We start from the raw sequence: 27,240 nt of genomic DNA on the forward strand, positions 1-27,240 counted from the left end.
ACATGGTACTAATTATTAAACATAATATTTCATTCTGGCTCAGTTTAATTTGTGGTAAAGTTTTGAACAAATATAACATACTTTGAGGTTTAACTACATAACATGTTATTTATATAGCTATATATTAATTAAATTCATTTTAATTGAATATCAGAAATTCGCCAAAATGCAAAAAGATGGCAATTGGTCACTATTTATTTTACTGTTAATGTCATTTATTATTGTGAATGGATTATATAGCAATCAGTAAGTACCTATCTGACATTTTTGTTTTAATGATACAGGTATATTATATAATATTAAACTATGACAACTTTAATGGGATTTAGTCGTATGTAATTGAAATAAAAACATATTTATTGTGCTTAAGTTAATTATTATTTTAAAACAATACAACTTTATAGGCCACGATTTCGGTCTGATAATGGCCATCTATACATCGAAAGTGCTACAGATCACAATATTTCATTGAGTACAAAAGGACAAGGATACATAAATGTGAATAATGAAAACTTACTTCAAGTGGTCGGAATGGTATAAAAATTTATTTGAAACATTTACATTTAGAATATATTTATTAGTTGTTTTGTATCCAAATATTCATTAGGCTAAAGAAGCTTGGGATGTAGTTGAGTCGTTTCGATTAAATGATTTACCAACATTTACGGATATTATAAAAAATGTAGTACCAATGATTGATGGTCCAAAGGGATTAACCAGTCGGGTCACTGCATTGGAAATGCAAATTTTAAATGGGACATCGTTAACATTGCCTACTAATAAGAGAGTAAGACTATTTTATAATATATTTGTTAAATTATAAACTTAATATGATATATATATGTATATTGTATATTGTATATGTTAATATAGAAAGGTGATACTTTGAATGGAGCTAGACTTTCAATTAGAGTGAGTTCAAAATAGAATTTTATTTGCAAACAATTTAAATTGTCTTAATATGATTTTTATTTTTTAGCTTACAAATTTAGAAAAAAAAGTCACCAATCTCGTAAATCTTTTATCGATAAGTGAATGCCTGAGTAACCCTTGCCAGAATGGTGGTTCTTGTATAGATTTGTACAATGGATTTCAATGTAATTGTCCACACAATTGGCAGGTCAGTGTCTAAATGTATGGTTGTATATTTATTCATCGATTTTTGTGTTATTTTAGATAATATAAAAATAACATTGGCTTAGGATTACAAAATAAATGTAGTTGTAATATTAATTAGGACAAATATTTTATTATTTTTATGTAATAAAAAAACAAAAATAAATAAATATGTATGTGGTTATTTTTACCAAAATATGTAGATTGTAGGTATTAAAAAACATGAAATATTTAACAAAGTTCTTACTCGACATTATTAATTTATAAAATTTAAATCTTATATAAAATTAAAGTACATACTCAATAGAAGAATAAATCAACAAACTAAAGCAACTAGTCACTTGAGTACCTTATAGATTGCGACATGGCTGTATTGAAAATCGTTTACCTATTTTATCGTATTTATTACGACGATCACAATTACTATTTTCGAAAGATTAAACATATTTCCCGAACAATTATTATTATTATTAATATGTCTGTGAATATGAAAATACTAAATACTTATTAGTACAACATTTGCAGCTATACTGTTGGCCATAATATTGATGTAATTTATTTAAAACTACTTATTCTTACAATCTAACCAGTGAGTTATGTACCTACATAAATGTACAAACTAACCTAATTACTACTGCCATACTACTACCTACCTAATTGGACATTATTTCAACAAGTATGCCCGCTATCGTATCGGAAAACCCCGAAAAACTATTGAAAGCACGAGGCTTATTATTATTAATAAATTATTACACGCTACAGGGTAGATTGTGTGAACTGGACGTAGACGAATGTGTGCGTTTCATTCACACGGACTTAGGGTGTCAAAACGGAGCAGAATGCAAGAATACGCCCGGAAGTTACGAGTGTGTGTGCGCGGCGAACTGGTTCGGTTTGCACTGTACGAAAAGGAAGAACGATTGCAACGCGGCAATGTCGTCGGAACTCTGCGGCAACGGCGTGTGCATCAATCAACCGTCTACTGTTGGTTACACTTGCATTTGCAATCAGGTCAGTGTCACTGCACAGTGCACCGTCACTCAGACTCGGGCGGCTGTTAGAGATTGTGTTCGTACTATACGTTTTTTTTGTTTTTTTTTTCTTTGATTAAGGGTTGGACTACCGCGGACGGAGGACAGAGTCCGGCTTGCACGAAAGACGTGGACGAATGCAAGGAAAACAAGCACACGTGCTCGGCAAACCCACCGGTCGAGTGCAGGAACACCAGAGGGTCGTTTACTTGCGGAAACTGTCCTGCAGGTGATTAGACATTTAGTCCTCATGCATGCACATGTACACACACCATAATATTATTGCAAAAATCGCGTTTCATAACGTCGTGAACTGCGTGTGTTTCGTTATATATAGGTTACGAGGGAGATGGTTTCGTGTGCACAGACGTCAACGAGTGTTTAATAAATAATGGCGGTTGCAGTTTGAATCCCAGAGTTCAATGCGTTAACAATAGAGTACGTGTGAATTATGTTGATGTATTAAAATATTCAAGTTGACCGAAAAATATGAGTTACGTGGTACCGGGTCGGACTCTTATAGTTGCTGTTCATTTAATAGTTTTTTTTTACTGTTTATGTTATTTTTAACACCACAAAAGCCTTAATTAAACCTTCTTTATACATTGTTTTAAATTAATTGATTTCTTAAAATATTTTCGTAAACCCACTGACGGTGAATAAGCTAATTTTTTTAATTGAATGTGTAAATTATTTCGCATATTAACAATGATTGAATATTTTATGTTTGATACTTTCTATTTAAATTATAATGGGATGAAGATTAAAAATTTTCAGTTTTTGTCAGGAAATTGATTTTATCAATATATAAAATAAAATATTTTTGTAACTCCTCAAGGGTTCGTTCAAATGTAAACCATGTCCACCTGGTTATAGTGGTGATGGGTTTAACTGTGTTTATATATCCGGAGGAGTGTGTGCGGTAGACAACGGAGGGTGTCATCCAAATGCTGATTGCACTGGTAAACAATATTAAATCAGTATTTTATTTTTTAAGCCACATATAATATTGTGTTACTTAACTTAGTTTATGCTGAAACAACAATTCAGTGTACATGTCGCCAAGGTTATACTGGTAATGGGGTCGGAATTAACGGATGCATTAAAAACAATAAAATAGCAATAGAACCATGCATGAATAATCCTTGTGGTCTCCATGGTGTATGCCTTTCAAATTCAACTAATAGTTTTTCGTGTCAGTGTGATACGGGTTATACAGGTGACATTTTGTTGACTAAGACATGGTTAAGTATAAGTATAATTATTGATATGAGTGATATGACCAGTTTAATTCATTCTAGGACGAACATGTAATATTCGCGTAGAAAATCCATGCTTAATAAATCCCTGCCAAAACAATGGGCAATGTATCCCCGAACTAGAACCCGGTGATTTTACTTGTATGTGTACTAGTGGATATTTTGGACTATTGTGCGAATCATTTGTAGAAAGTAAGTGTATATTATGAATAACACGTCGTGCCATATATATAAAAAAAAACATTATGTGTTTAAACATTTTTTTGATGTGAAAATATTTTTTAGGTTGTGGTGGTTATTTCGATACTTTCAATGGAACACTTAAGTTCCCCGAGTCAAATACATCATTAACGTATCAGAGTAACATGAATTGTGCTTGGACGATTATTGTAAACTCGTCCAGTGTTATAAATATGTCTTTTGTTTGGATTGATATTGAAAAAACGATGACTTGTTCGTTTGACTACGTTGAGGTATAAATGATTTATTTATTGTTATATTTTTCAATATTTATTTGAGTTGTTTTAGATTATAAATGGCGACGATGAGGACGGAAAGGCGTTGGGTAAATTTTGTGGAAATTCTATACCTTTAAACAATAGCATTATTTCGGATTCAAATCAAGTTATTGTACATTTTCGATCGGATGGATCTAAAAATTTTCGAGGTTTCCAGTTAAATTACACAACAATACAAGCAGGTAGAATTTCACTTGTAATATTTCAACATATTATTTCAACTTAATTAAAATTTTCAAATTGGTTATCTCAGACTGTGGTGGTACATTAAATATTGATTCACACGGAACATTATCCTCTCCTGGTTCTCCAGGAAAATATCCACCTAACCGTGATTGTTATTGGACATTAAATGCTATTCCAGGAAAAAGAATTCAATTAAATTTCTTTTCATTAAGATTTGAAAGACATATAAATTGTAGTTTTGATTATTTAGAGGTAACATATTGATGCTTAAAATAATAATACATATTTAATCATTAAATTATTGACCTATGTAGATTAGAGATGGTTTTACTCAGCACAGTCCAATGTTGGCGAAATTATGCAATACCACTTCCAATAGTTTACCTCCTCCTATATTGACTTCAGGTCCACATGCAAGTTTACACTTTCATTCCGATGCTACTGGTCAAGACTACGGATTTCAAATGACATACAGCGTAATTGAAGGTATTTAATATTTCCATATAGCTAATATTATTTTGATCTTTATAAATGTTTGATTAATATTTATGCATTTTTTTTTTATTTAGGAGTACCAGGTTGTGGTGGTATTCATACAAGTCCGTCTGGGATAATATCTTCCCCAGTAGATTTAACAAGTGATAATAATAATTATTTGGACAATTTAAATTGTGAGTGGCACATAAGAATGCCTCTGAGACAGAAACTGAAACTTGCATTCGTGAAAAAGTTTGGTATTGAAGAAACAAGAAATTGTTCGACAGATTTTTTGGAAGTATGTGTTATTTGTGGTATCGCCGTATTGGCATAACATTTTATAAAAATAATACTTTCAGTGTATCTATATCAAATATTTATACTTGTTAACAACTTTTAATAGATCTACGATGGACCTAATATTAGATCACCATTAATTGGTCGTTATTGTGGTTCAACAAGGTTTGATCAACCAATAATCACAAACAGTAATGAAGTCACCATTATTTTTAAGTCTGATTTTTCAGCTACGGCTGAAGGATTTACAATCAAATATGAAACACGTACGCATAACTAATAAATATATTTGTTGAATGGTTATTTTTTATCTATATGATTCACGATTAAAAACGATTATTTTTCTCACAATATTACCATTAGATATCTATAGTTATACTTAAAAGTCTACAAGTTAAAACCAATGAGAGCCATTTCCAAATAGTTAAGATTCAACATTTAATACATTATTATAATTATTGAAGTTGTTACTAACAGCGAATACACTTAGATAGCCATGAAGATATTTCTATATTTTCTGAAATTATGTTAACTTAAAAATATAATATTATGTTCATTTTTTTTAGTGTGTGGTGGGACATTTACAGACAGTAAAGGTATTATTGAATCACCATTCTATCCAAATCCTTATCCAAAAAATAAGATATGTGAGTATCTTATAGCACAACCAGTTGGAAAAGCAATTCGATTATCATTTTTGGATATGGAAATCGAAGATCTATCTTATCCAAAATGCCTTTATGATTCATTAGAGGTAATTCGATTTGTCAAATATTTTATGTTGATCACTAGCTGCAATAAATATATCTGATTTTTAATATAGTCATTATTGTATGGTTTAATGTTATGGTTAATACAATAATAGTTGTTTAAAAATAAAATAAAAATGTATTTATTGAACACGTAATAAGAATAAAACTAACTTAATTTAAACAATTTTTCCTTTTTATTAACATAACTAGCTGATCCCGTGCACTTCGTTGCCCGTTCAAAATGTGAACTCTTATATTAGTGAAACTCGTTGGTGATAGTGCCCACTCTATACAAAAAATATATTTCTCTTTTATTTATTTATTTTTATTTTGATTGTGGACATACCGCGTTGACGAGGGGCAATACATAAGTGCAATTCAGCCATCGTATTGTGGTGGTCGAATTGCCAGTATAATTGGTAGGCGATGTGCAATAATTCAATTTTTCTACTAAATAAATTTGTATTTCTCCTATAACCAATATATATAAATGCATAATAATTATATAATTATAATATAATAATATATTAATATGTGTTCAAAAATTATTGATAAAAATATAATCTTAAGACCATGAATCATATATTTATTATAAATATATACGTGAATATTATAATATATATATGTATATATTATACCTAATAATAATTAAACCTACATAGTTATAATTTAAAGCTATCTGTATATAAATATAATATATATAATATATATTATTTATATTAATATAAGCTGTATTGAAAAATAAAACGATACTATATTATTTCAATAATAATAATATTTTCGTAATTAGTTAATAATAATATAGGTAGTATGATTTTTTTTCGATACTACAATATCATAACACAAATAATGTTAATAAAATAAAACAATATTATTTTAATTATATTATTTCAGATATGATGAATTAATAATATTTTAGTATTATTATCATAACGCTTTTGCTATCTAGGGTGTTCAATACACGACATATTTCTCCATGTTGATCCATTTTTTTGGAGTTGGCCGGGGGCCCCATTTTAACGATTAATTATGTCATATGGACAATTTTATAATGTCATTATAGTGTACATCGATTCTCGGTTATTGTGTACCTCGGTTCTCGGGCAAATTGGCATCGATATCTCGATTTGTGAACTAATTCGTCTGAGATGAGCAATCCGCAAGTAGTGAATAAAATATAGCATTTAATATATTTTCAAACGTGGTTAATACTACTCTTTAAACTTTCTTGGTATCTCTAAAAACAATCTCTAAAACTTTCTTCAAAATTGGTCGTGTAGTTTTTGAGTCTATAACAACGATGTCCAACTCGGGCCGCTAAGGGATTCGAGGCTAATTATTGTGTTAAAAAAAAAATTTTACATTATATTATTTGCATACGATATAGAAATGAAATATTAAATTTATATTATTATTGATCATCATGAAAGTAATATTTTACAAATGTTTCCTGCAAAAGAAAAAAGGGAGGACATCACTGCTATATAAATAACAGACATAAATACATTGGCTTTTACTGTACATAATATGAAAAACAAACAATAAATTAAATATTATATTCTTTCATTCAAAAAATTCGCATAAAAATTATATTAACTATGTACTTAATATTTTTAATCACCTCATATCAAGAAATAAACGAATATTTTTGATATTTTGGAATAATTTTTTATTAACTTCCATTATAATGTATCGACTATTATAGTTACAATTTTTGTTAACAAAATCAACCACGAGTTTGAAAATTGACTGTAAATAAAGCATATGTAATTCATATCAATTTCAGATCAGGGATGGAGACAACGAGAATTCAACTAAAATCGCATTGCTATGTGGAAATATCGATAAACTTCCTAAACTTCCTTATATATCAACACATAATTATATGTGGTTAAAATTTTCTACCGATCATTCCAATTCTAATAAAGGATTTCGAGCTAACTATTCAACTATTGATATAGGTAAGCAATATAACTACCTATTAAATTTGGTTACTAAGAATGCTAATTATTATTTCTTATTTATTTTTAATTCATTAGCATGTGGTGGTATTTTGAAGGAACCATCTGGTATCATACAATCGTCAAAACATTCAGAGCAATATTTACACAATCAGATGTGTAAATGGATTATATCTGTGAATGAATCCAGTCAAATACAAATAACTTGGTTAACATTTTCCTTAGAAACTCAACACTCATGTAATAATGATTATGTTGAAATTTACGACAATAGTAATTCAGGAAATTCATCAAAAATTGCTAGGTAATTATATTATATGATAGAATTATAAACTCAATTAATTATAAATATATTTATTCGATTTCTTAGATATTGCGGAACTAAGGTTCCACCTGTATTGACTTCGTTGGGTAACCGATTAACAATCATTTTTAAAACTGATCATTCTGTGGCATCAGACGGATTTATGCTTAATTACATTTCACTTAATAAAGCACAAGGTGTGTATGCTATAATTATAGCTCTTAATTTATTTCTCAGTTAAATAATGATTTATATTAATGTAGCATGTGGTGGAAACTTCTTTACACCAGAAGGTTTTATCAAATCACCAAATTTCCCAAATGACTATCCCAAACTAAAAGATTGTACATGGATCATAAATGTACCAGTAACTAATCAAATTGAATTAAACGTTACTAATTTTCTGCTCGAGGAAAGTGTAGACTGTCGTTTTGATTATGTTGAAATTCGGTATGTATAATTTAAGATAGTTTAATTTAAGTAGAAATTATTGATATGGATGACAATTATTCATTGGTATAGAAATGGAGGATTTTCTACATCTCCTTTAATTGGAAGATATTGTGGATCTAAAATTCTTCCTATCATATCTTCCATTGGAAATTCACTTTTTATAAGATTTGTATCTGATGGATCTAGGGGACGTAAAGGTTTTTTCATGCAATGGTACACAACTGCCAAAGGTACAGAGTTAAATATAATAAAAACATTCACATAATACATAATTTAACATAATTATTAAAAAGGCTGTGGTGGAATATTGAATTCTGGCGTTGGACATATAGTATCTCCTAATTATCCATTACCTGTACAGGAGCCATTAGAATGCTATTACAAGATAGCTGTGGCACAAGGAAGTCAAATCAAACTTACTATATTAGATATTGAGTTAATAACAGACCATTATTCCGGAGGAATGTGTAAAGATAATTTTCTTGAAGTATGTATCTTTGTAAATTTATTATATTTAAATATTTTTTTTTAAATTTACAGATTTATACAATATTTTTTTTTCCTGTCAAAAGTGTATGTTTTTTAAAAAAAATATTCGGGGTGTATTTACTAGTGAATTTTGTTTATAAATGATTGTTCTCGAATTCATGTTTACACAATGTATACGATTACATTAAGTTAATATTTTTATAGTTTTATGATGGTGGTAATAGTGCAAGTAAAATGTTAGGAACATTTTGTTCAGATACTCAATCATCGTCATCTGTGCATTCATCTTCAAACCAGATGTACATTAAATTTAGAAACAGTGGTTTTTCCAAAGGGAGGGGCTTCTCTTTAACATATTCTACAGGTTGGTATAATAAAAAAATAACGTGGAGATATATTATAATTAATTGTTTTCATTTAGACTGTAATGTAACTATAAAAGGATATCAAGGAGCTATTGAAATGGCTCATCAAGAAAATCTAAGAACACAAAAATGTGAATGGACAATTGTTGCACCAAAAGGTAGTAAAGTTAATATGACATTTACTTCATTAAAAATGTTGCAAAAGCGCCTTCCATATTTTTCGTTTACAATGAACAGTGTGACAGTTAATAGTAGACGTAACAACTCTCAATTAACCGTAAGTATGATTTTGTATTTTTAAAATACACTAATAGTTGATAATGATTAATACATTTTTATTTATATTTATAGATATCGGAAGGTTCAAATATAAATGAAATAAATACAGTTTTGTGGACTCATGGTTCTTCAGAATATAATCAATCTATAATTTCTTCGACTAAAAATATAGTTAAAGTAGACTATAATTTTCGAAACAGATTATTCTTTATGGATAGATTTGATAGTTTCCGTTTGGAATGGATAGTAGATGGTTGTGGGGGACTATTGGATCAACCAGAAGGTGAATTTACATCACCTGGATATCCTGCATTTTATCCTCCCAGTACAACTTGTGAATGGAATATTGTCGCTGATTACGGAAATACCATAGAGATAACTATATTAGATTTTTGGTTTGAATCTTCAAGATCTTGTACATTTGATGCATTAGCTGTATGTATTAGCTTGCTTAAATAAATATTATACTTTGATGACGATTTCAATTTTAACTTTAGATTTATAGTGGACATGATGATTCTGGTCCAGAACTGTTACGGATATGTCATAAACAAACAAGTCCAATCATTGTGACGTCGGGTGGAAATGAAGTTTTTATCAAATTTGATTCTAATGCGGAGTCTCAGAGGAAAGGATTTAGAGCTACTTACAAAACAATTCTATCGAGTAAACAAAAAATATTAAATAACAAGATTAGTTGTATACCTATTCAATTGTAATAAGAAATTATAAATCATGATTTTTCATTATTAATTTACAAATTCAATTTTTATTAGGACACAGATTTAGTAGTAAAATAAACCGCTAAAATGTATTTATAATTGACAACAATACATTTGTAGTATAATATATTTAATTTAAGTTCAAATTTAAATTTTACTTAGATAAGTCAGTCAAACAAAAAAAGCACTTCCGGGAATTTTTTCTAATTTTTCTTTTCGTAAAAACATATTTGGACCATTAGGAGCAAAAAAATGTACCAATTCGATTCAGCCATCCTCAAGTGATGCAATTACAAACGAAAAGAACTTAACTTTATTTATAACTAGCTGTCCCTCCCAGCGTTGCCCATGCTAAACATGTTTTAAAAAAAAATAAATTCGCGAAAAAAATGAATATGCCATATTTCTACTAACGATAATAGTTGTACAATAATATGTAAACAATGGCATAAATAAACTAAAAATTTTTTTTTTTTCGCGAGCTGAAAAAATGTATCTGTGGGTACCCTTTGGTGGTATCCTTCCCTATAGTGGTTGAAAAATATGCTATAAACATCCTTCAAATCTTAAAGATACTATTGATATAACTTTAATTAAAAACGGTACAGTAGTTTTTGAGTCAATTACTCTAGGGTAAACAAATATAGAAGTATGTTTATTATGTTCTAAATGATTTTTAAGGCTATAAGAAGTCTTATTTATTTTTAAATGAATACTTAACGTAAAACGTCTTTTTACTACCTCATTTTATTTCCAATAATGCAAAATGACAAATTAACTATTCTTATTAATTCCAAAATTTGGTAGCTTTAAGATATGTCTATAGGTAATAAAATATGAAGATAAATATTTAAAAATAAAAAATAAAATGTTTATTTTGGCTTACATTTTTTTTATTATTGTTATTATAGAATGTGGTGGAAAGTTTACTGCTCCTCAAGGAGTTATCCATACTAGCAATTACCCACAAAATTATGATTCAAACAGTTCTTGCATGTGGTATATTGAAATAGCAGAGACTCATTTAGTCAACCTTACATTCATTGACTTCAGTACTAGGAGTTTTCCAACAGGAAACAGAGATAAAGTTTTAGTTTATGACGGCAATATATATGGAAAACTACTCCTTAACCACTCTGGAAATAGTGTACCATCACCGATTATATCTTCATCTAATAAGCTCCTTGTATCATTTGAAGTAGGCAAACACGACTTACGAGCAAAAGGGTTTAAAGCAATATATTCTACGGTAATCTATTATTATTAGCTTTATTGTACCCATGCAGGTAATGCAACTACTATTCTATTTTATTTTTATTTTTCAGGCTTGTGGCGCAAAATTAATAACAAATGATTCAGGGATTATTACAAACAACCCATCTTTAACGAATAGTGTGAACAAGAACTGTACTTGGACTATTATATCTGATACTCTTCAGTCAAAAGTCACATTAACTTTTACGCACATTGATATAGTGCATTCTTTAGAAAATAGTATAGCAGGATCAACAAATACTACTGATGTGCAGTGTTCTGATGGCATATTTCACACAATATTTCGAATTTTGGATGGCCCGGATTCTGATGCACCTGAAATATTAAAGTTTTGTAAATCAAATCCAATACCACCACCTATTGTCAGTCACGGACCTGCTATGCGTATAGAGTTTACAGATAACTCTGGTGCGTTGGATTCATTTGCAGCTCTATATTCTGTGAGATCAGTAGGTGTGTAAACATATCGTGGTGTATATTAAACGATTTAAATATCCTCGTAATAAAATTATTTTGTCTTTTATAGCATGTGGTGGAACTTACGATTCCATAAGAGGAACGATTTCTTCACCCAACTACCCAAATAATTATTATAGAGACTCAGAATGTGTTTGGATATTAAAGTCCTCCGTTGGAAATCTCGTGTCTTTGAATTTTATTGCTTTTGAATTGGAAGAAGACGAGTTTTGCAATGAAGATTACGTGGAAATTAGAGAAGGGGATTCTATCGGTCCAGTCTTAGGTATTTTTTGTGGACTAAATTTGCCATCTAATATTACTTCGGGTTCTACGCTTTGGGTCAAATTTCGTTCCAATTCTCTTGGATCAGCCAAAGGATTTGCTGCAGATTTTAAATATGGTAATATTATTATCGTTACAAATGATAGTTTAAATAATATTTATATATATTTTAGTAACTCAAATCAATTTTATGAAACAATCTGGAGAAATCTCAAGTCCAATGTATCCGAAATCATACAGAGATAGTGAGGATTATTCGTGGACAATAACCGTAGACATAAGACAACAAGTTCAAATTGTAATAAAAGAGTTTATGACTACCTCAAAAATCTATAGTTTAAAGGTAAATTACAATTTCAACATTTTTATCTAGCTAATAGTCTTTGATAATCAATTTTATTTATTTTCGTAAAGATTTATGACGGAAGTAATGCCAATTCATTAATTTTGTATGAACTAAGCTATACACATTTTAATACAGTATTTAATGAAACTATATTATCTACCGATAACTCTGTATACATACATTTAACAGCTGGTAGTAGACAAGTTGGAGGTATATACTTTTTACTGTCATGGACTAATGTGGATCCGCAATATTTTAGAAAACCATTCTTCGGGTTTGATGTTAAATGTAAATATTTAAAATATATTTTTAATAATGAACCATTATTAATAATATTATTTCTTTGTATCTATTTAAAAAAAATAGAATTAAAATTTACATCATACATTTTCAGATAACAAATCGAGTCATGATTATTTTTTATCCCCCAGCTCCAATACAAGTGTGATAATTACAAGTCCTGGCTATCCTCACGGCTACGAACCTAATCTGAATGTTACTTGGACAATTCATTCTGAACCACACTATCATATAGAAATTGAGATTCTGGACGTAGATCTGTATCCCATTCATTCATCTACGGAATTTTATTTTAAAGATTACCTTAATATTGAGACAGGTAATAAAAAATTATCTTCAACGTAACATAAAATAACTGATTTTACTTAACTAAAATCTTTAATATTTCTTAATAATATTTTGGTTTTTTTTTAATTCATACTACCAATGTCTTATCATTACTTCAAAATTGATGTTTTCATAGATTCTATAATTATTAAATTCATATTTTACCAATGCATATTCAATTTTAAAAGAAAAAAAAATGTATTTACTATTCATATAATATGAAATACCTACCGAAGAATTTTGTATTAATTATTTGTACAATATAATTATATTTAGTTGATCCTGATACCGCAAATAAGATATTATTGAAGAAAGTGTACAAAAATACAAATCAAATTATTGATAAAAATATAGTCGGTAAGAATAAAGTTATAATAACTTTCATCTCAAACAAGTCATTGAATGGAACGGGATTTAAAGTTCAAGCAAAATTAAGTATGTTGAATGGTTCAAATCATCTATGTCACCTATGCAAATTATTACTCATAATTCGTATTTGATATAATAGAATGTGGAGGTGAATTACGAGGACCAACAGGAGTGATTAATTTAACTAATTCGACTAGTCAGCTCTTAGACTCACCGCATTCGTATTTACTACATTGTTCTTGGAATGTTACTGTACGACCAGGAAGAACTATTTCAGTTAAATTTATTACCATGCAATTGCTTTCGTGTGTAGACAGTTTTGTTTTGGTAAGTAGACGTATATAAACTGGTTAGTGGATAATTATTATTACAACCGTATACATTATTTTAGTTGAAAAATGGTTTTTATGAAGATTCACCTCTGCTTGGCCAAGGTAAATACTGTAACACCAGTAATATAGCAACATTGTCCACGACTGACAATAAATTACAAGTTGTAGTCTCTATAATGTTTCATGACGTAAGTATAATTTTATTTTTTCCAGATATAATACTAACCTTCTTTCTCTTGACACATATATTTTTGTTCTTGGCTTTATATTAAATACATCTGTTTGTCATCTAGCTCACATTAATAACAATATTACCTGCAAGGCGTTTAAAGTCTTCATTAATAGAATAGCTAAATGATTGAAACTCTCCAACTCAATTTTTTTTCTCTTGTCCGACCTAATGTTGAGTATATGGCTAGGTTGACGTATAGAAACTACAGGCTATGAGAACACCTGTAAATAAACTCGAGCTTGTTGAGCTGAGCAAATTGCATACCTTTGTAAATAATATACTTATAAAAATATTGGTCACATGATAACACTGTCGTCCATCATTATCTAAGTGACTAAGTCCCTCCTCTATAGCTAACCGTCGTAGCTCTCATAATTTTCCCTTTCTTTAAAAACTTTTTCCTGGCTCTCTTTATTTACCTTCTTGCCCTCAAAAACTTAAAAAAAATATTCAAAACCCCCTCAATAATCATTGTTTTTTAATTTCGCAACTTCTCAACCAGTTATTTAATAAATGATCCTCTCATCTATGGATTCTGTGACTCACCAATGAAAACCTGTTATTCTTCCTAAAGCTCAGTTCTTAATTATTTTTATGCATTTTCATTATACGTCTATATATATTGGACTCACGTTCGTTATTATTTTTAAATAAATAAATATCACATTATATATTATGTTATTGTAATATTAAATTGTTTTGCCTGGTGTGGCGCGGTAGTTAGCTTCAGTCACAGAAACGTGTTATGATTTCAAGCATCAGCCGGTGCCACTAGTAACCAGATATCTCACTAGTCATGGGTGACCAGTGGGCAGTGACCCCTTGTTCTAGCGCCACATATACACAAGTGTTTTAAATAACCATACCCTCTCCCACTGTTAAAAAACCTACTAATATAATAACCATCTAATGGCCTATGTTTTTGCGGGTTAATAAAGAACAATAATAATAAAAATATTTTTTAATTGCAGTACAATTTTGGGGATTTTTTTACTTATATAGAAAATATATTTCTGTACAATTTTGTATACTTGAAAATTGTAATTACTGTTTATACAAATAGTTAAATTTATTTATTTTAAATGCTTAATACGAATAATTATAGACAAAATAAAAAAAACATTGAATTTGTTCTTAAATTTAGATCGTCAAAATAGCGTTTGAAGAAAAATCAGTAAACTGTGGTGGACAAATTTATTTGAATGATGTATACAACATTACCCAAATAACATCTCCTTCATATCCAAATATACCTCCAGCACACACTGAATGTATTTGGACGGTAGTAGCACCTGCTGGTGAACAAATATCTGTAACCATAGAAGACTTAGTTTTGGATCAAACGTAAGTCAAATTAATATATTAATTTTATAAGATATTATGTAGAATTTATATAATGTAAACTATGGTAAAAATTTTAAATTTTGTTCTTACAACATATTTAAAATATACCTATCAATAGTACGAAAGTATAATGTTACATTATATGCATACAAGACAATTGCATTGTTTTTGTGAACAATTTAATGCTACAGTGATTAATATCTTGTCTATAACTTTAGGTGTGAAAAGGAATATCTCGAATTTAGAGATGGCGCAGCTCGATTTTCAAGATTGATAAATCTTATTTGTGGAAATAATCCAGTTCAAGATATTGAAACAACAGAGAATTTTTTGCACATTAAGTATTTCACGGATTTAAGTGTACCTAACAATGGTTTTAAATTGAATGTCACTATAGGTATTAATTTTTATAATTTATTTTAATTTATTATATTATGGCTGTGACAACTCTTGTAAAGGAGGGGGGTTCAACACTTGCTTTGGAAAAATTGGATGAAACAATAGGTATTGCACAATACGTGGGTTTAACTTAAAATGTCTTAAATATAGTTATTATAAGGTAAAGATTTATTTTGGGGGAAATAACAGAGGCATAATTCCAGTATGGCAGTATACTCGTTATCATAGAATAAACACATATACTAAATCTTAGACTAATATTTAATTTTTCGTGGCTAACGGCGTGTATGTGTTGAATAGTCCTTTTCGGACTTTGAAGCTTTAATATTATATATTATTAATATTTTTCAAAGTTCAAAATATTTAATGAGCTGATTTAAGATGTTAGGTTGGTTAATATAATATGTGTATTTTGAACCTATACCCTTTAATGACTGAACTGGGAATGGATTAATCATTACAAATACATAATGTAATCTATCCCTCGTTGTTACACACCTTTTCCCAGGTGAAAATAAAAATATCCAGCACTGTTAATGTATAGATATGTGTATAGTATTATGAATTATAATAATACTACTTTTAAATTTTATTTCATATATTAATTGGTATTTAACACAAAATAACTAAACAACTGTAGTATAAAATGTTTTGAATGTCGTGACATTTATTTTATAATAAACATTTCTTATTTGTTATTTTAATGGAGTGATGTGGTAAAATATTATTGTTTATTTTTACAGCAAAATGTGGTGGTACTCGACGATCACTTCGAGGCACCATATCGTCACCTAAGTATCCTGGTTCGTACGAGTCGAACATGGATTGCGAATACCGAATTATGGTCGACTTCAGACGACGTATTGTATTACATTTTGACGTGGTGAGCTTGAAACGGCGATATCCCAGCATTGGATCCACGGATTTTTCTCATAACAACGATACATACGACGACACGCTGTCCATATACGACGTGGACCCACTCAACAATACCAGTACATACTTTATTCACCTATGTTTTTGCTTCAAAACTGAACAATGTTTCAGGGACGAAAAATTTAAATATTCTAATTTTCTGTATTCTCTATTTGGTTTATTTTTGTTATTTTTATTTTAACAATGTTTAATAGCTAATAATTAATAAGTACATGACATAACGGCAAATTAAGCTCCGAAAGCCAGAACACGTATTATTATCAGTTGACAACATTTCGCTCAAATGCACGAACCGTATTATTATTACTCTATGCACACCATATTGTATAATCAATTATAGTACAAAATTTCAATTCTTAGTTTTCGTCCGTTAAATTACCTTAGAATAAATCCCCTTCTTAAATTAAATCGAAAATTATAATTTTTGACCTTTCCCCGTCAGCTGTTATCAATATTAATATAAACATTTACAATAATTATTATATGATGTTATTATATTTTGCAGGGATATTGTTACTAACGATTTTTGGTTCCAATTTACCACCGAACCCCATCAAATCATCCGGTCAGGAATTGGTGATTAAATTCAAATCACACTTTAGAAATGGTCCTTTTTATTTGAAAAATACTGATGCAAAGTTTTTATTGACTTATGATACTGAGTACAACAGTAAGTTATAAATTAATCATGTATCGTAATAATTAAACATCAGTTAGGTACTAATAAAAGAATAAATTTTAATTTCACTGCTGAAAGCAATCAAGTTATTAAAATTAATTGTATGGTAATGTTATTTTGGCATTCAATTGTGATACTTGTAAATAGTTGATTTCAAGTATTAATTTATAATTGAATAATAATTGTTTTACTTATTTTATAACAATGTATTATTTTTAATAGGTTGCAATAAAAAATATGATGTTGAGAGTGGTGAAATAAGTACTCCTAGGTTTTCCAGTTTGTACAGTGGACGCATATACTGTACATACATGATAACTGCACCGAGAGGACGTATGATTACTGTTGAAGTAATCAAAGGGAAATCGATCGTCCAAACATGTGATAGCTATTCATTGCCAGAAAATGTCTTAAAAGAGAAACTTGTAGTAAGTGAAGAATTCTATTTTATAACCAATCTATCATTCTATGTGAAAAATTAAGATTTTTCTTGTAAGAGTACTACTATACTATATTTTATGTATGAAGTTACTTAAATTAAAAATATATATGTGTAAATAGTGGATATATATTATTAAATATGATATGATATATTTTTTTTTTTCATTGAACTTAAGCCCGGCGACTAAGGACATTAGCTGTTGTAGGGGTTATGAACTGTAGTAGGGATAAGGTTGGTACGGTAGGTTGTTTTTATGATTGTTATTGTTGTTCCGGTAGGTTTCAAACACGTGTATGTGTGGCAAGGTTTTTAACTACTACGAACCCGGGTGGTCACCCATCCGGAAGCTAGTAGTTGTGGCCGTTACTTACTCCCAGTCGCATTCCGCGTAGCAGCCAACTCGCCACACCAAACCACGATATTATATTTGTTGATCCGAATAATGTAGAGTTATTATAGAAACCTATAGTTATATAAAATTATGTGAATACAATTTAAATTTTAAAATGTTTGTTTTTAATGGTAATTAAATATTTTTATTATCCTTCTAAAAAAAATGTATAATACTTATGACCATAAGAAATTAATAACATCAGTCTTTTAAAAATTATTGAAAATGTTACTCAAATACTCACCTACCAGCTACCAGTGTAAGAAATAAATTTGGGGTGGATTTAAAATATTTAATCTTATCATTATTTTTTACCTAAACACTATTTAATAATTTTACCCTGATACTATACAATACTTAATAGCATCAGTACATCGCACTAATTTATATTTTATTTTATATGATTAAAGGTTTTTCATGGCAGCAGGTCCTTAAGCCTCGGAATATGCATTGATCCTATTATTAATCCTTCGTCAATGAACTATATTTATGAATCAACCTCGAATGAAATGGAACTTCATTATGTTTATGTAAGTGGTAGTCAAACTGATTTTCAACTGAAATTCTCGTCGAACAAACCTTCCAGTGAGTAATCGTTAAAAGAAATTCTTATGCATATATATTACGAGTTAACCGTTTTTCAGTAGATCCCCATATAACAATACAAAAAAGGGTTAACCTACTTTAAAGTGTAAATATCATGGGATAAATAAATCCAATTAGTATTGATTTTTAAAACTAATTCAAATATTTATATAGTATATAATGTAGGTAATTAACATATTATACTTTCTTAAAAGTTTTTTTCATACAAAGTATCTAATACTTAATAAAAATGTCCTGTAAAATAAATCGGATGTAATATGCCATAATATTAATACATGGGTATATTAATAAAAGTAGTAGATTTTAAGAATAAAAATTATCTATTTTTAGTTTTTATTTAAAATAAATCTTTTTTTTACGAACATATTTAATCTTTAAAATACATTTAAGAATTTTGTAACAAAGTTATTTGTCAATTATATCAGTAATTGTGTACTATAGTTAAAATAACATATTAAAATTACGATTTTCTTAAAAATCATTTCTAAATATGTACAGTTTTCATAGCAATTTTTGAAAACGATGTATCATTCTAGGTATGACTTCTAAAAATATTATCTTAATTTTAGTTTTAATGTACCTGAATGTTTATTAAATGTATTAAAAAAAACCATAATAACAATATTCATAACTATAATTAGTTTCCAATATATTTTGTGTTGAGCTTATAAATTGTAAATTATTGTTTGTATATTGATTATAGTTTGTGGAGGAGTAATAGATGCTAGTATCAATGGTAAAATTGAATTACCTATTAGAAATATAACCAACTTTCATTGTCGATGGGACTTGACTAACTCGAATGGATCTATCGTAATAGAAACCGATTTCAAAATTAACGAAACTAAAGCTAAATGTCCTTATGATTCTCTTTTATTAGCTACCGATGGTAAATACATACTATATTTTATTTTTATAACCCATCAGATATTTTACAAACAATATTACTAATTAAATATTATTTATTAAGAGGATGACAACATAGTTTTGAAAAGTTATTGTCCAATTTCCAAGAACAACGATAAATTTATTATTATGAGTCCATTGCCGATGACTAAACTTTTGGTAAGAGTTTAAAAATGAATATTTAACACGATATTTGATTAAATGAAAACAATTTTTAAAGTAACGTTTAATCAACATATTATTTTAGTTAAATGCAGATGAAAAATTAGTTAATTTCACAGCAAGTCTCAATTATTATATTAATATGTGTGGTGGAGTACTAAATGGGCAGACAATTACCATTACAAGTCCAAATTATCCTAATAACTATAAGCAAAATACAAATTGTGCTTGGTCAGTAGTACTTCCTGATGGTGAAAATGTTTATGTAAGTATTGAGATAGTAAAGTGATTATTGCTTTACAACACAGTATACGGTTTTACAGAATATTTGTTTATGTAATTTATTTTAAAAGCTAAAAAATAGTAATTATACACACCAGAGTCCAACTTGAGATCTCTGTTTCCGACATTTTGATGCTTATTATAATATTTTATTTGTGGAAAAAAAAATAATATCTAAATCTGGAGTATATTTGTTTTATTACACGGAAAATATAATAATATGTAAACAGTGAATATTAGGTGTATAAAGTAAACTTAACCAGAAATGTCCCAAATTGTTTTTAAATTTTCATTGTTAAAATGTTAATATAAAAATACATTTGCATTAACATAACGTATGATTTTATTTAAATGACGGTGCGTTATATATTTTTAGATACGTTTCAATGACATCGACCTTGATTCATCGTGTGATAATAATTACGTGATAATATATGATGGACCTAGTCCTGAAAGTCCTGTGCTGGGTAAATATTGTGGTAACATTTTGCCGCAGAATTTAGTAGCCACTTCAAATGAGCTATGGGTAGTATTTTCATCCGAGACTGGAAAGAATAACAGGAAAGGGTTCAATTTAACTTTGGAATCCACACAAAGTGGATGTGGTAATATTTATATAAGTGAAAAAGGTAAGATATCTACAAAAAACTATCCAAGCTTATATCCGAACAACGAAGAATGTGAATGGACAATAGCAGTATTACCCGGCAACAAGGTCAGCTTGCAATTTGTTGAACGTTTTAACCTGGAACAAAGTGTAAACTGTACTAAAGACTATGTGCAGGTAAGATACTATTATAGTATTATATGTCTTAATACCAATAATAGTAAATACAATTTAAAGTACCTACATAGTAATTATAAATCATTTAAATATATTTAAAATATATTTGAACTTCGAAAAAGTAAATTTTTTTTTGGTTGATATTATAGGTTTTCGATTTTGACAATGACCACTGGAAGCCACTAGGAAATCGATTGTGTGGTCGTCAAATTCCTCCTACATTCAGCTCATCTGAAACAAAGCTTAAAATTCGTATAAGAACTGATGATGATATACAGGGTGATGGTTTTAAAGTAAGCAGCTGTATTTATTTTGATTTTAAAATAACTTTTTAAAAATGTATAATTTATTGTTACTTAGGCCATCTGGAAAAGTGTTTGTGGTGGTGTTTTTACTAAAAGATCAGGAAAAATAGTTTCACCGAACTATCCTGCAAAATATCCAATCGATATGAAATGCAATTATACAATTCTATCACCGGGAGAAAATATAGAATTGACTTTTAAATCATTCGATCTAGAAGGTAGGAATTTAAACATTGTATACCTATGCATTTTCGTAAGAAAATTAATTTCTTATTAAATGTACTAATTTTAGTTCAGAAACTAAGAGAGTAACATACCTATAAACTATAGAAACTACTTAAATAAAAATAATACTTGCCATAATTTATTTTAGTTGTTAATTAAAAAAGTTTTCAAATTATAATTGTTATGCTTTTGATCTTATCAAACTATTTTTATTTAAAAGACACCGTTCAGTACATCTAAACTATTTAAAAAGACGTTTAATTATTAAGCCTTAGGTACGACTATATCATGATTGTAAATTTGGATATAATATCCATTATTTAAATAAGCCCGTAACTGCTGTATGTGTACATAACATACAATTATATTGAGTTCCATAACGTGCAACAAATTATTTGATTGTATGTATTATATTTGCTTTTTTAAATTTAACTATTACTTAGAAATAATTTGTTTTTACTATAATTTATTTGGTTTTAACATTAAAGTTAAAAAAACAGATGATTTAATAATTTAATTATATTGTGGTGACACTAAAGCATTTTTAGTTTTTAAATTAACATATCCAACCCAGGAATTACATTGTTATAAAAACGTCAGTTCCTACAAAAAAAACTGCCCTGCAAGTAGCTGAATAATATTAATATTAGATTTTTTTTGATACATTTTTATGAACATTTTAATATAACATTTAATGTTACACAAACAACACTGAATTTTTATTTATTTCCCAATCTAGGTTCCAAATGTCGTTATGACAATCTAACAATATATGACAAGATAGGTGCATTTGATGATAAATCAAAACATATCATTGGAACCTATTGTGGAGATCATGCACCAAGCACATTTACGTTTGTGAATAGTGTCATGATAATATTTATGTCAGACAATTCTGTAGGAAAAAAAGGATTCGAAATACATTACGAACTTCAAGGTAAATTATGAACCAACTAAAATTAAATTTTGGACTGTGGACTTGTTCGTTACAATAGATAAATAAATTTATAAAAATAATCAACGAACATTTTTATTTATTTGAACTATAGTATAGTACATTTATTTATTATTCACAGGATGTGGAAGTGAAATTACTACTCCAGGTACAATTAAATCCCCAATGAGTTATGAAACTTTGTATGGTATTCATGGATACCCACGTAATTTAAACTGCACATGGATTGTTCGAGCTCCTCCAGAACAAATTGTACAGCTTGTGTATGTTTAAATATGCAATTTGTTTTTTTTTTTATTGACAAAGTCACAGAATATGTATTTTTTACAGTTTTACCAAATTTCGCTTAGAAGCAGATTATGATGAAGAAGCTTCTGAAGAAGAAAGATGCCCAGACGATTATGTCAATGTTTTTGACGAGTCTGATTTAAAGACTAACAATTCTCGAGGTCTAGGAAAATTTTGTGGAAATTTAGATGATAAACTACCGGAAATTAAATCTAAAACAAATACTGTGTATGTTAATTTTGTTTCTGATGCTACAGTAAATGACGAAGGTTTTGTTGGTGAAATTTCATTTACTTATGGTAATTATTATTTATTTTAGCCTTTACGTTTTTATGTTTCAATTGAAACGGAAATTATTTATATGTGTACATACTTAATGGTTAATATGGCCAGAAAAAATAGTTTTATGCAGCTAAACAATATATATTTATGTTGTTAAAATGTATTTTATTTCTCTTTTAGGTGAAGCTAAAGGTTGTGGAGGTACCATCAGGTTAAACCAATCAAATATTACTCCTGGGTATACACTAAAAGTACCAAAGATGACAGCAAAAACGTATTTAGATTGTGGATGGTTAATACTATTAGAGCCATCATATGTCGTACAGATGCAAGTGGTTACTTATACAGAAACTCCAAAATGCTCTTTAAATACAACAGACTGTAGATGCAGTTCTATACAGGTTATGAATTATTATTAATGTTTTTTTTTACTATTAGATGGTATAACTCACTCGGGGCCGGGACAGATTTCCCGATTTTGATAGCGGTAGTGATAAGCTTTTGGCCGAAATGATAAGAGTGGTTGTTCTTTGGTATAACATCGGTTACACAGTGAACAACTTGAGGTGGTGTTGCATAGCAAGTCGAGGGATATTTTCGATTTGCGGAGCGGAGCGACGGTGCCGAGGAGCGTAGCGACGAGTGCCGCTAACAAGGCATCACAATTAATTATTTCTTATTGGTGGTGTCACTGCTGGATCTCTGGTATATTCTGGTACGAGTTGTGGTATATCGAGATATCATCAAAATTTTTTCGCTTATCAAAATCGGGAATTCTGTACCCGTCCCTAACTCACTTCTAGTGAGTACCGTAGGTCGGGGACATGTCTTTGTGAGAAAGTTCTAGAAGTTCTCAACTGATGCATGTAGTGTTCTATAACGTTGGTACCGATATTCATGATATCGAAGGTCCGATTTTAAAGGTGAAAATGTTTTGAAACCTCAGCGTCTAATCGTCAGTGAATACCGATGTAAATCGGACCTCGATGGGCTGAATATCACGAGGTTTGCCTGAGGCTTTTCAAAAGGTCTAAGGCCGTAAGTCATGTTTCAGTGACCAGCTATCAGTCATCACTGGTGTACTTTGATCTATACGTGAAAGTTTGTAATCAAGGTTGACAATTCAACCGTGTCAGATCGTGGTTCACGCTCTTTTTATTAGATGAAAGCCGTATTTGAGTATCTAGTAATCAGTCTTCTACTGTGAAAATCGATGAACTACTGGAAAAAAAATTTGAATAATTAAAAGATAAAGTTTGAATTATCTATATTTAAAATTGAACAATATTACTTTCTTTTCGTAAATTTTTTAAAATATGTTTAATTAATTTATCAATTAATACAGTTACCAGCTAATATCAGTTTTATCGTAGGATTTGTGGATTTACAAAGTGTATTTGATATTTTGATGTTATATTGTTCAAATTTCACTTTAACGTAAACGTTTTTAATTTTAGTTTTTCGATGGTCCTGGACGTAAGGCATTAAAAATCCGTCAATATTGCTCAGGAAATGCGGAATATGCTCCATTATTATCGTCTGGAAGTGAAGCTTTTATTCAATACGTATACATTGATACAGACGTAGACGTTAATTTTGAGATAAAGATAACACCAGTGACATGTAATCCGTCTTAAATTTGAATAATGAAATACAATTATTAAATTATATGTAAACTTATTTAATACAGCGGTTTGCGGTCCTACTTCACTGATGGTAACTAATAAAACTCAAGTTTTAACGTCTCCAAACTATCCATTAGCATACGGAGATAATTTGATCTGTACTTGGTTTTTACGATCGGATCCCCCATATACAGTTATTTTGTTACGATTCACTGATTTGGATTTGGAAAATACCAAAGACTGTTCGTCTGATTATTTGGAAGTAAATTACATGCTGGTAAACACACAAAATATTAAAATACGTTATAGAAAGTAAATCTATAGTTTATTATTTATTTTGGGAAATATATTATTAATACAAAGTATGCCACTTGAACACATACTTTAAAAAAAAATTATAACAATACGAGTAATGAAAAACACCATTGTGATCGTATAATTAATTATTTGTTAATACATCATGAATTATTGAATACATTGCATACTATTTTAAGTTGTTACAAATACATTTTTCTAGTTGTTTTGTATTATTAGAACTGGAAAATGCATTTTATTTAATCTGCACCACTCATCACGTTTTAATATTTGATCATATTAGAAACTTATAAAAAAATACATGTCCTTAAATTAGCTACATTTCTTATTTAATAAACCTTATAATCATAATTGTGTTATGTAAAACTGCTTAGGTATGAGATTTCTGTTCATTATTTCTTCATAATTCAACGTTATGCATAGTTTAGTTTCGAATTAAATATTATATTTTATTTTTCTGTATTTTGAGTACAACTGTAAACTGTAAAGTTTTGAAACTAAATTTTGTATCATGTTATAAGAAGCTACTCTTAATGATTGACTATTGGCAACCATATTATATCTTTATACCTATTGAATATTATTTAGTAAAACTTATATTTTAATAATCAACTTGCTGCAGGTAGTTATACCGTTTATAATAACGTTTATAATATGGTATAGATATATTAATAATATTTAATGTCTAAAATATACATTTAATAAACATTTGTTTAGTGGTCGGATACTTCATACTTCAACACTATACGAATGTGTCACGAAAATCATACATTTGATTTTGTGGATAAAATATCGAACATTGTTAAGTTGAGACTACATACAGACGACAGAAAAACATCAAAAGGTTTCAGACTAGAGTACTCAAGTACAAGTAAGTTACGCAAAAATAAATATTACCGATACTAGATTAGTTGACTGATTTTATGTCACTATAGCTCTATATGATTTTAATTGAAAATAATTATTAACGTCAGAATTTACCTGTATAGGTTGCCAAAAAACATATAACAAACACGACGGGCGTATACTTTTTAATGATGACGACACAGCGAGGGAAGAGGAGTGTGTGTTCACGATAAATGTAGGACAGTCAAATTTAACTATTTCTCTTTACATTTCATCGTATCGTTTTTTGGGTCCGGGTATATCTAATTACCTTAAGGTAACTCGGTATTAACAATGCCATCTGTCGTGCTAATAATCTCAATCACAAATTTTATTCCAGGTGTACGACGGACCGACCGTTTCATCGCCATTAATAACCACGTTAGAGGATATGCGTTTGATCCCTTCTCCTATATTTTCAACTGGTTCGACGTTAACGATGGCGTACAAAACGTATCCAAGTTCAGGGTTGCTTGACATGAGTTATACTTCCACCGACCGAGGTGCGATCCTAAAAGTCTATAATATTGATATTAAGTGTTTCCGAGTGTGTATTTTACTGACACGTTGTATTAAAATATATAGGCAGAGGCTGCGGTGGTAAAATGTTTAATGTCAAAGGTACGGTGACAAGTCCAATGTATCCGAACTTATACAGAGTGAGCTCCACTTGCAGGTGGGATATTGCAGTACCCAGACCGAATTCAGTCAATATTTCATTTAAAAGTATGTAAAATATAAATATTGTTAACTACTCGTGCGTGTAGATGAAAATAGCAGCTTAACAGTCGTAAAATGTGTAAATATATTGTATAAACAACTACATATTATATTATATTATTAGCAAAAGCAATATTTTTAATCAATTGAAAATAAATAAAGAAATCTCTTATTGTGTTCCTTTCAAACTACCAGCTCAATAATATGTTGTTATGTGGTTTGTTCTTTAAAATTTAGTATTTAATCTGGGTACGAGAAAGACATGCAACACAGATTACTTAGAACTGCACGACGTCGATCAGATCACTGGAGTGTCGTCGTTTGTCGCTAAATACTGTGGTGGAGTGAGTACTATAATAATATAGCTGTTAATATAGTTTTCGTATCCGTAACAATATTAATACCATGTCACTATATATATTATGGTTACTTAGGTAGTTTTATTCGTTTGTTTAGGATACTCCAGCTACGCACACCAGCCAAACGGGAGCAGTTTTCATTCGTTACGTGACAACCGTACACAACGCCGGCACCGGTTGGGTATTGCATTTCGAATTAAATCATAATAATCCCTAAAA

At 29.2% G+C, this 27,240-nt stretch overlaps 1 protein-coding gene across 1 annotated transcript; it reads left to right on the plus strand.

Annotated features, from left to right (window-relative positions):
- LOC111038552 (cubilin-like) lies at nt 1-27,240 on the plus strand. Its single transcript, XM_022321681.1, has 61 exons — nt 1-246; nt 405-534; nt 608-787; nt 874-912; nt 980-1,120; nt 1,879-2,127; nt 2,229-2,376; nt 2,485-2,585; nt 2,986-3,109; nt 3,175-3,366; nt 3,449-3,598; nt 3,692-3,879; nt 3,935-4,106; nt 4,178-4,362; nt 4,425-4,596; nt 4,680-4,885; nt 4,991-5,150; nt 5,451-5,638; nt 7,423-7,597; nt 7,676-7,901; nt 7,968-8,098; nt 8,165-8,351; nt 8,424-8,584; nt 8,648-8,841; nt 9,048-9,207; nt 9,265-9,485; nt 9,560-9,922; nt 9,985-10,153; nt 11,121-11,458; nt 11,535-11,937; nt 12,011-12,343; nt 12,399-12,568; nt 12,640-12,859; nt 12,966-13,190; nt 13,475-13,633; nt 13,707-13,894; nt 13,959-14,087; nt 15,276-15,475; nt 15,694-15,872; nt 16,618-16,869; nt 17,316-17,480; nt 17,712-17,917; nt 18,733-18,907; nt 19,632-19,817; nt 19,899-19,993; nt 20,082-20,261; nt 20,655-21,062; nt 21,212-21,355; nt 21,423-21,585; nt 22,332-22,529; nt 22,669-22,810; nt 22,878-23,134; nt 23,298-23,518; nt 24,575-24,740; nt 24,808-25,019; nt 25,775-25,928; nt 26,047-26,219; nt 26,283-26,445; nt 26,528-26,668; nt 26,900-27,006; nt 27,119-27,240. Exons 1-61 carry the CDS (start codon nt 167-169, stop codon nt 27,236-27,238), a joined length of 11,364 nt encoding a protein of 3,787 aa, XP_022177373.1. The 5' UTR covers nt 1-166; the 3' UTR covers nt 27,239-27,240.

This window comes from Myzus persicae, unplaced genomic scaffold (genome assembly GCF_001856785.1).
Source record: "Myzus persicae strain clone G006 unplaced genomic scaffold, MPER_G0061.0, whole genome shotgun sequence".
NCBI classification, from domain to species: domain Eukaryota; kingdom Metazoa; phylum Arthropoda; class Insecta; order Hemiptera; family Aphididae; genus Myzus; species Myzus persicae.

Excerpts from the sequence above, each read along its gene's own strand:
- LOC111038552 (XM_022321681.1), top strand. The coding sequence starts at position 167 with ATGCAAAAAGATGGCAATTGGTCACTATTTATTTTACTGTTAATGTCA. Across the intron at positions 11,459-11,534 it reads TTAAAGCAATATATTCTACG|GCTTGTGGCGCAAAATTAAT; the intron begins GTAATCTATTAT and ends TTTATTTTTCAG. Across the intron at positions 12,569-12,639 it reads CAAAAATCTATAGTTTAAAG|ATTTATGACGGAAGTAATGC; the intron begins GTAAATTACAAT and ends ATTTTCGTAAAG.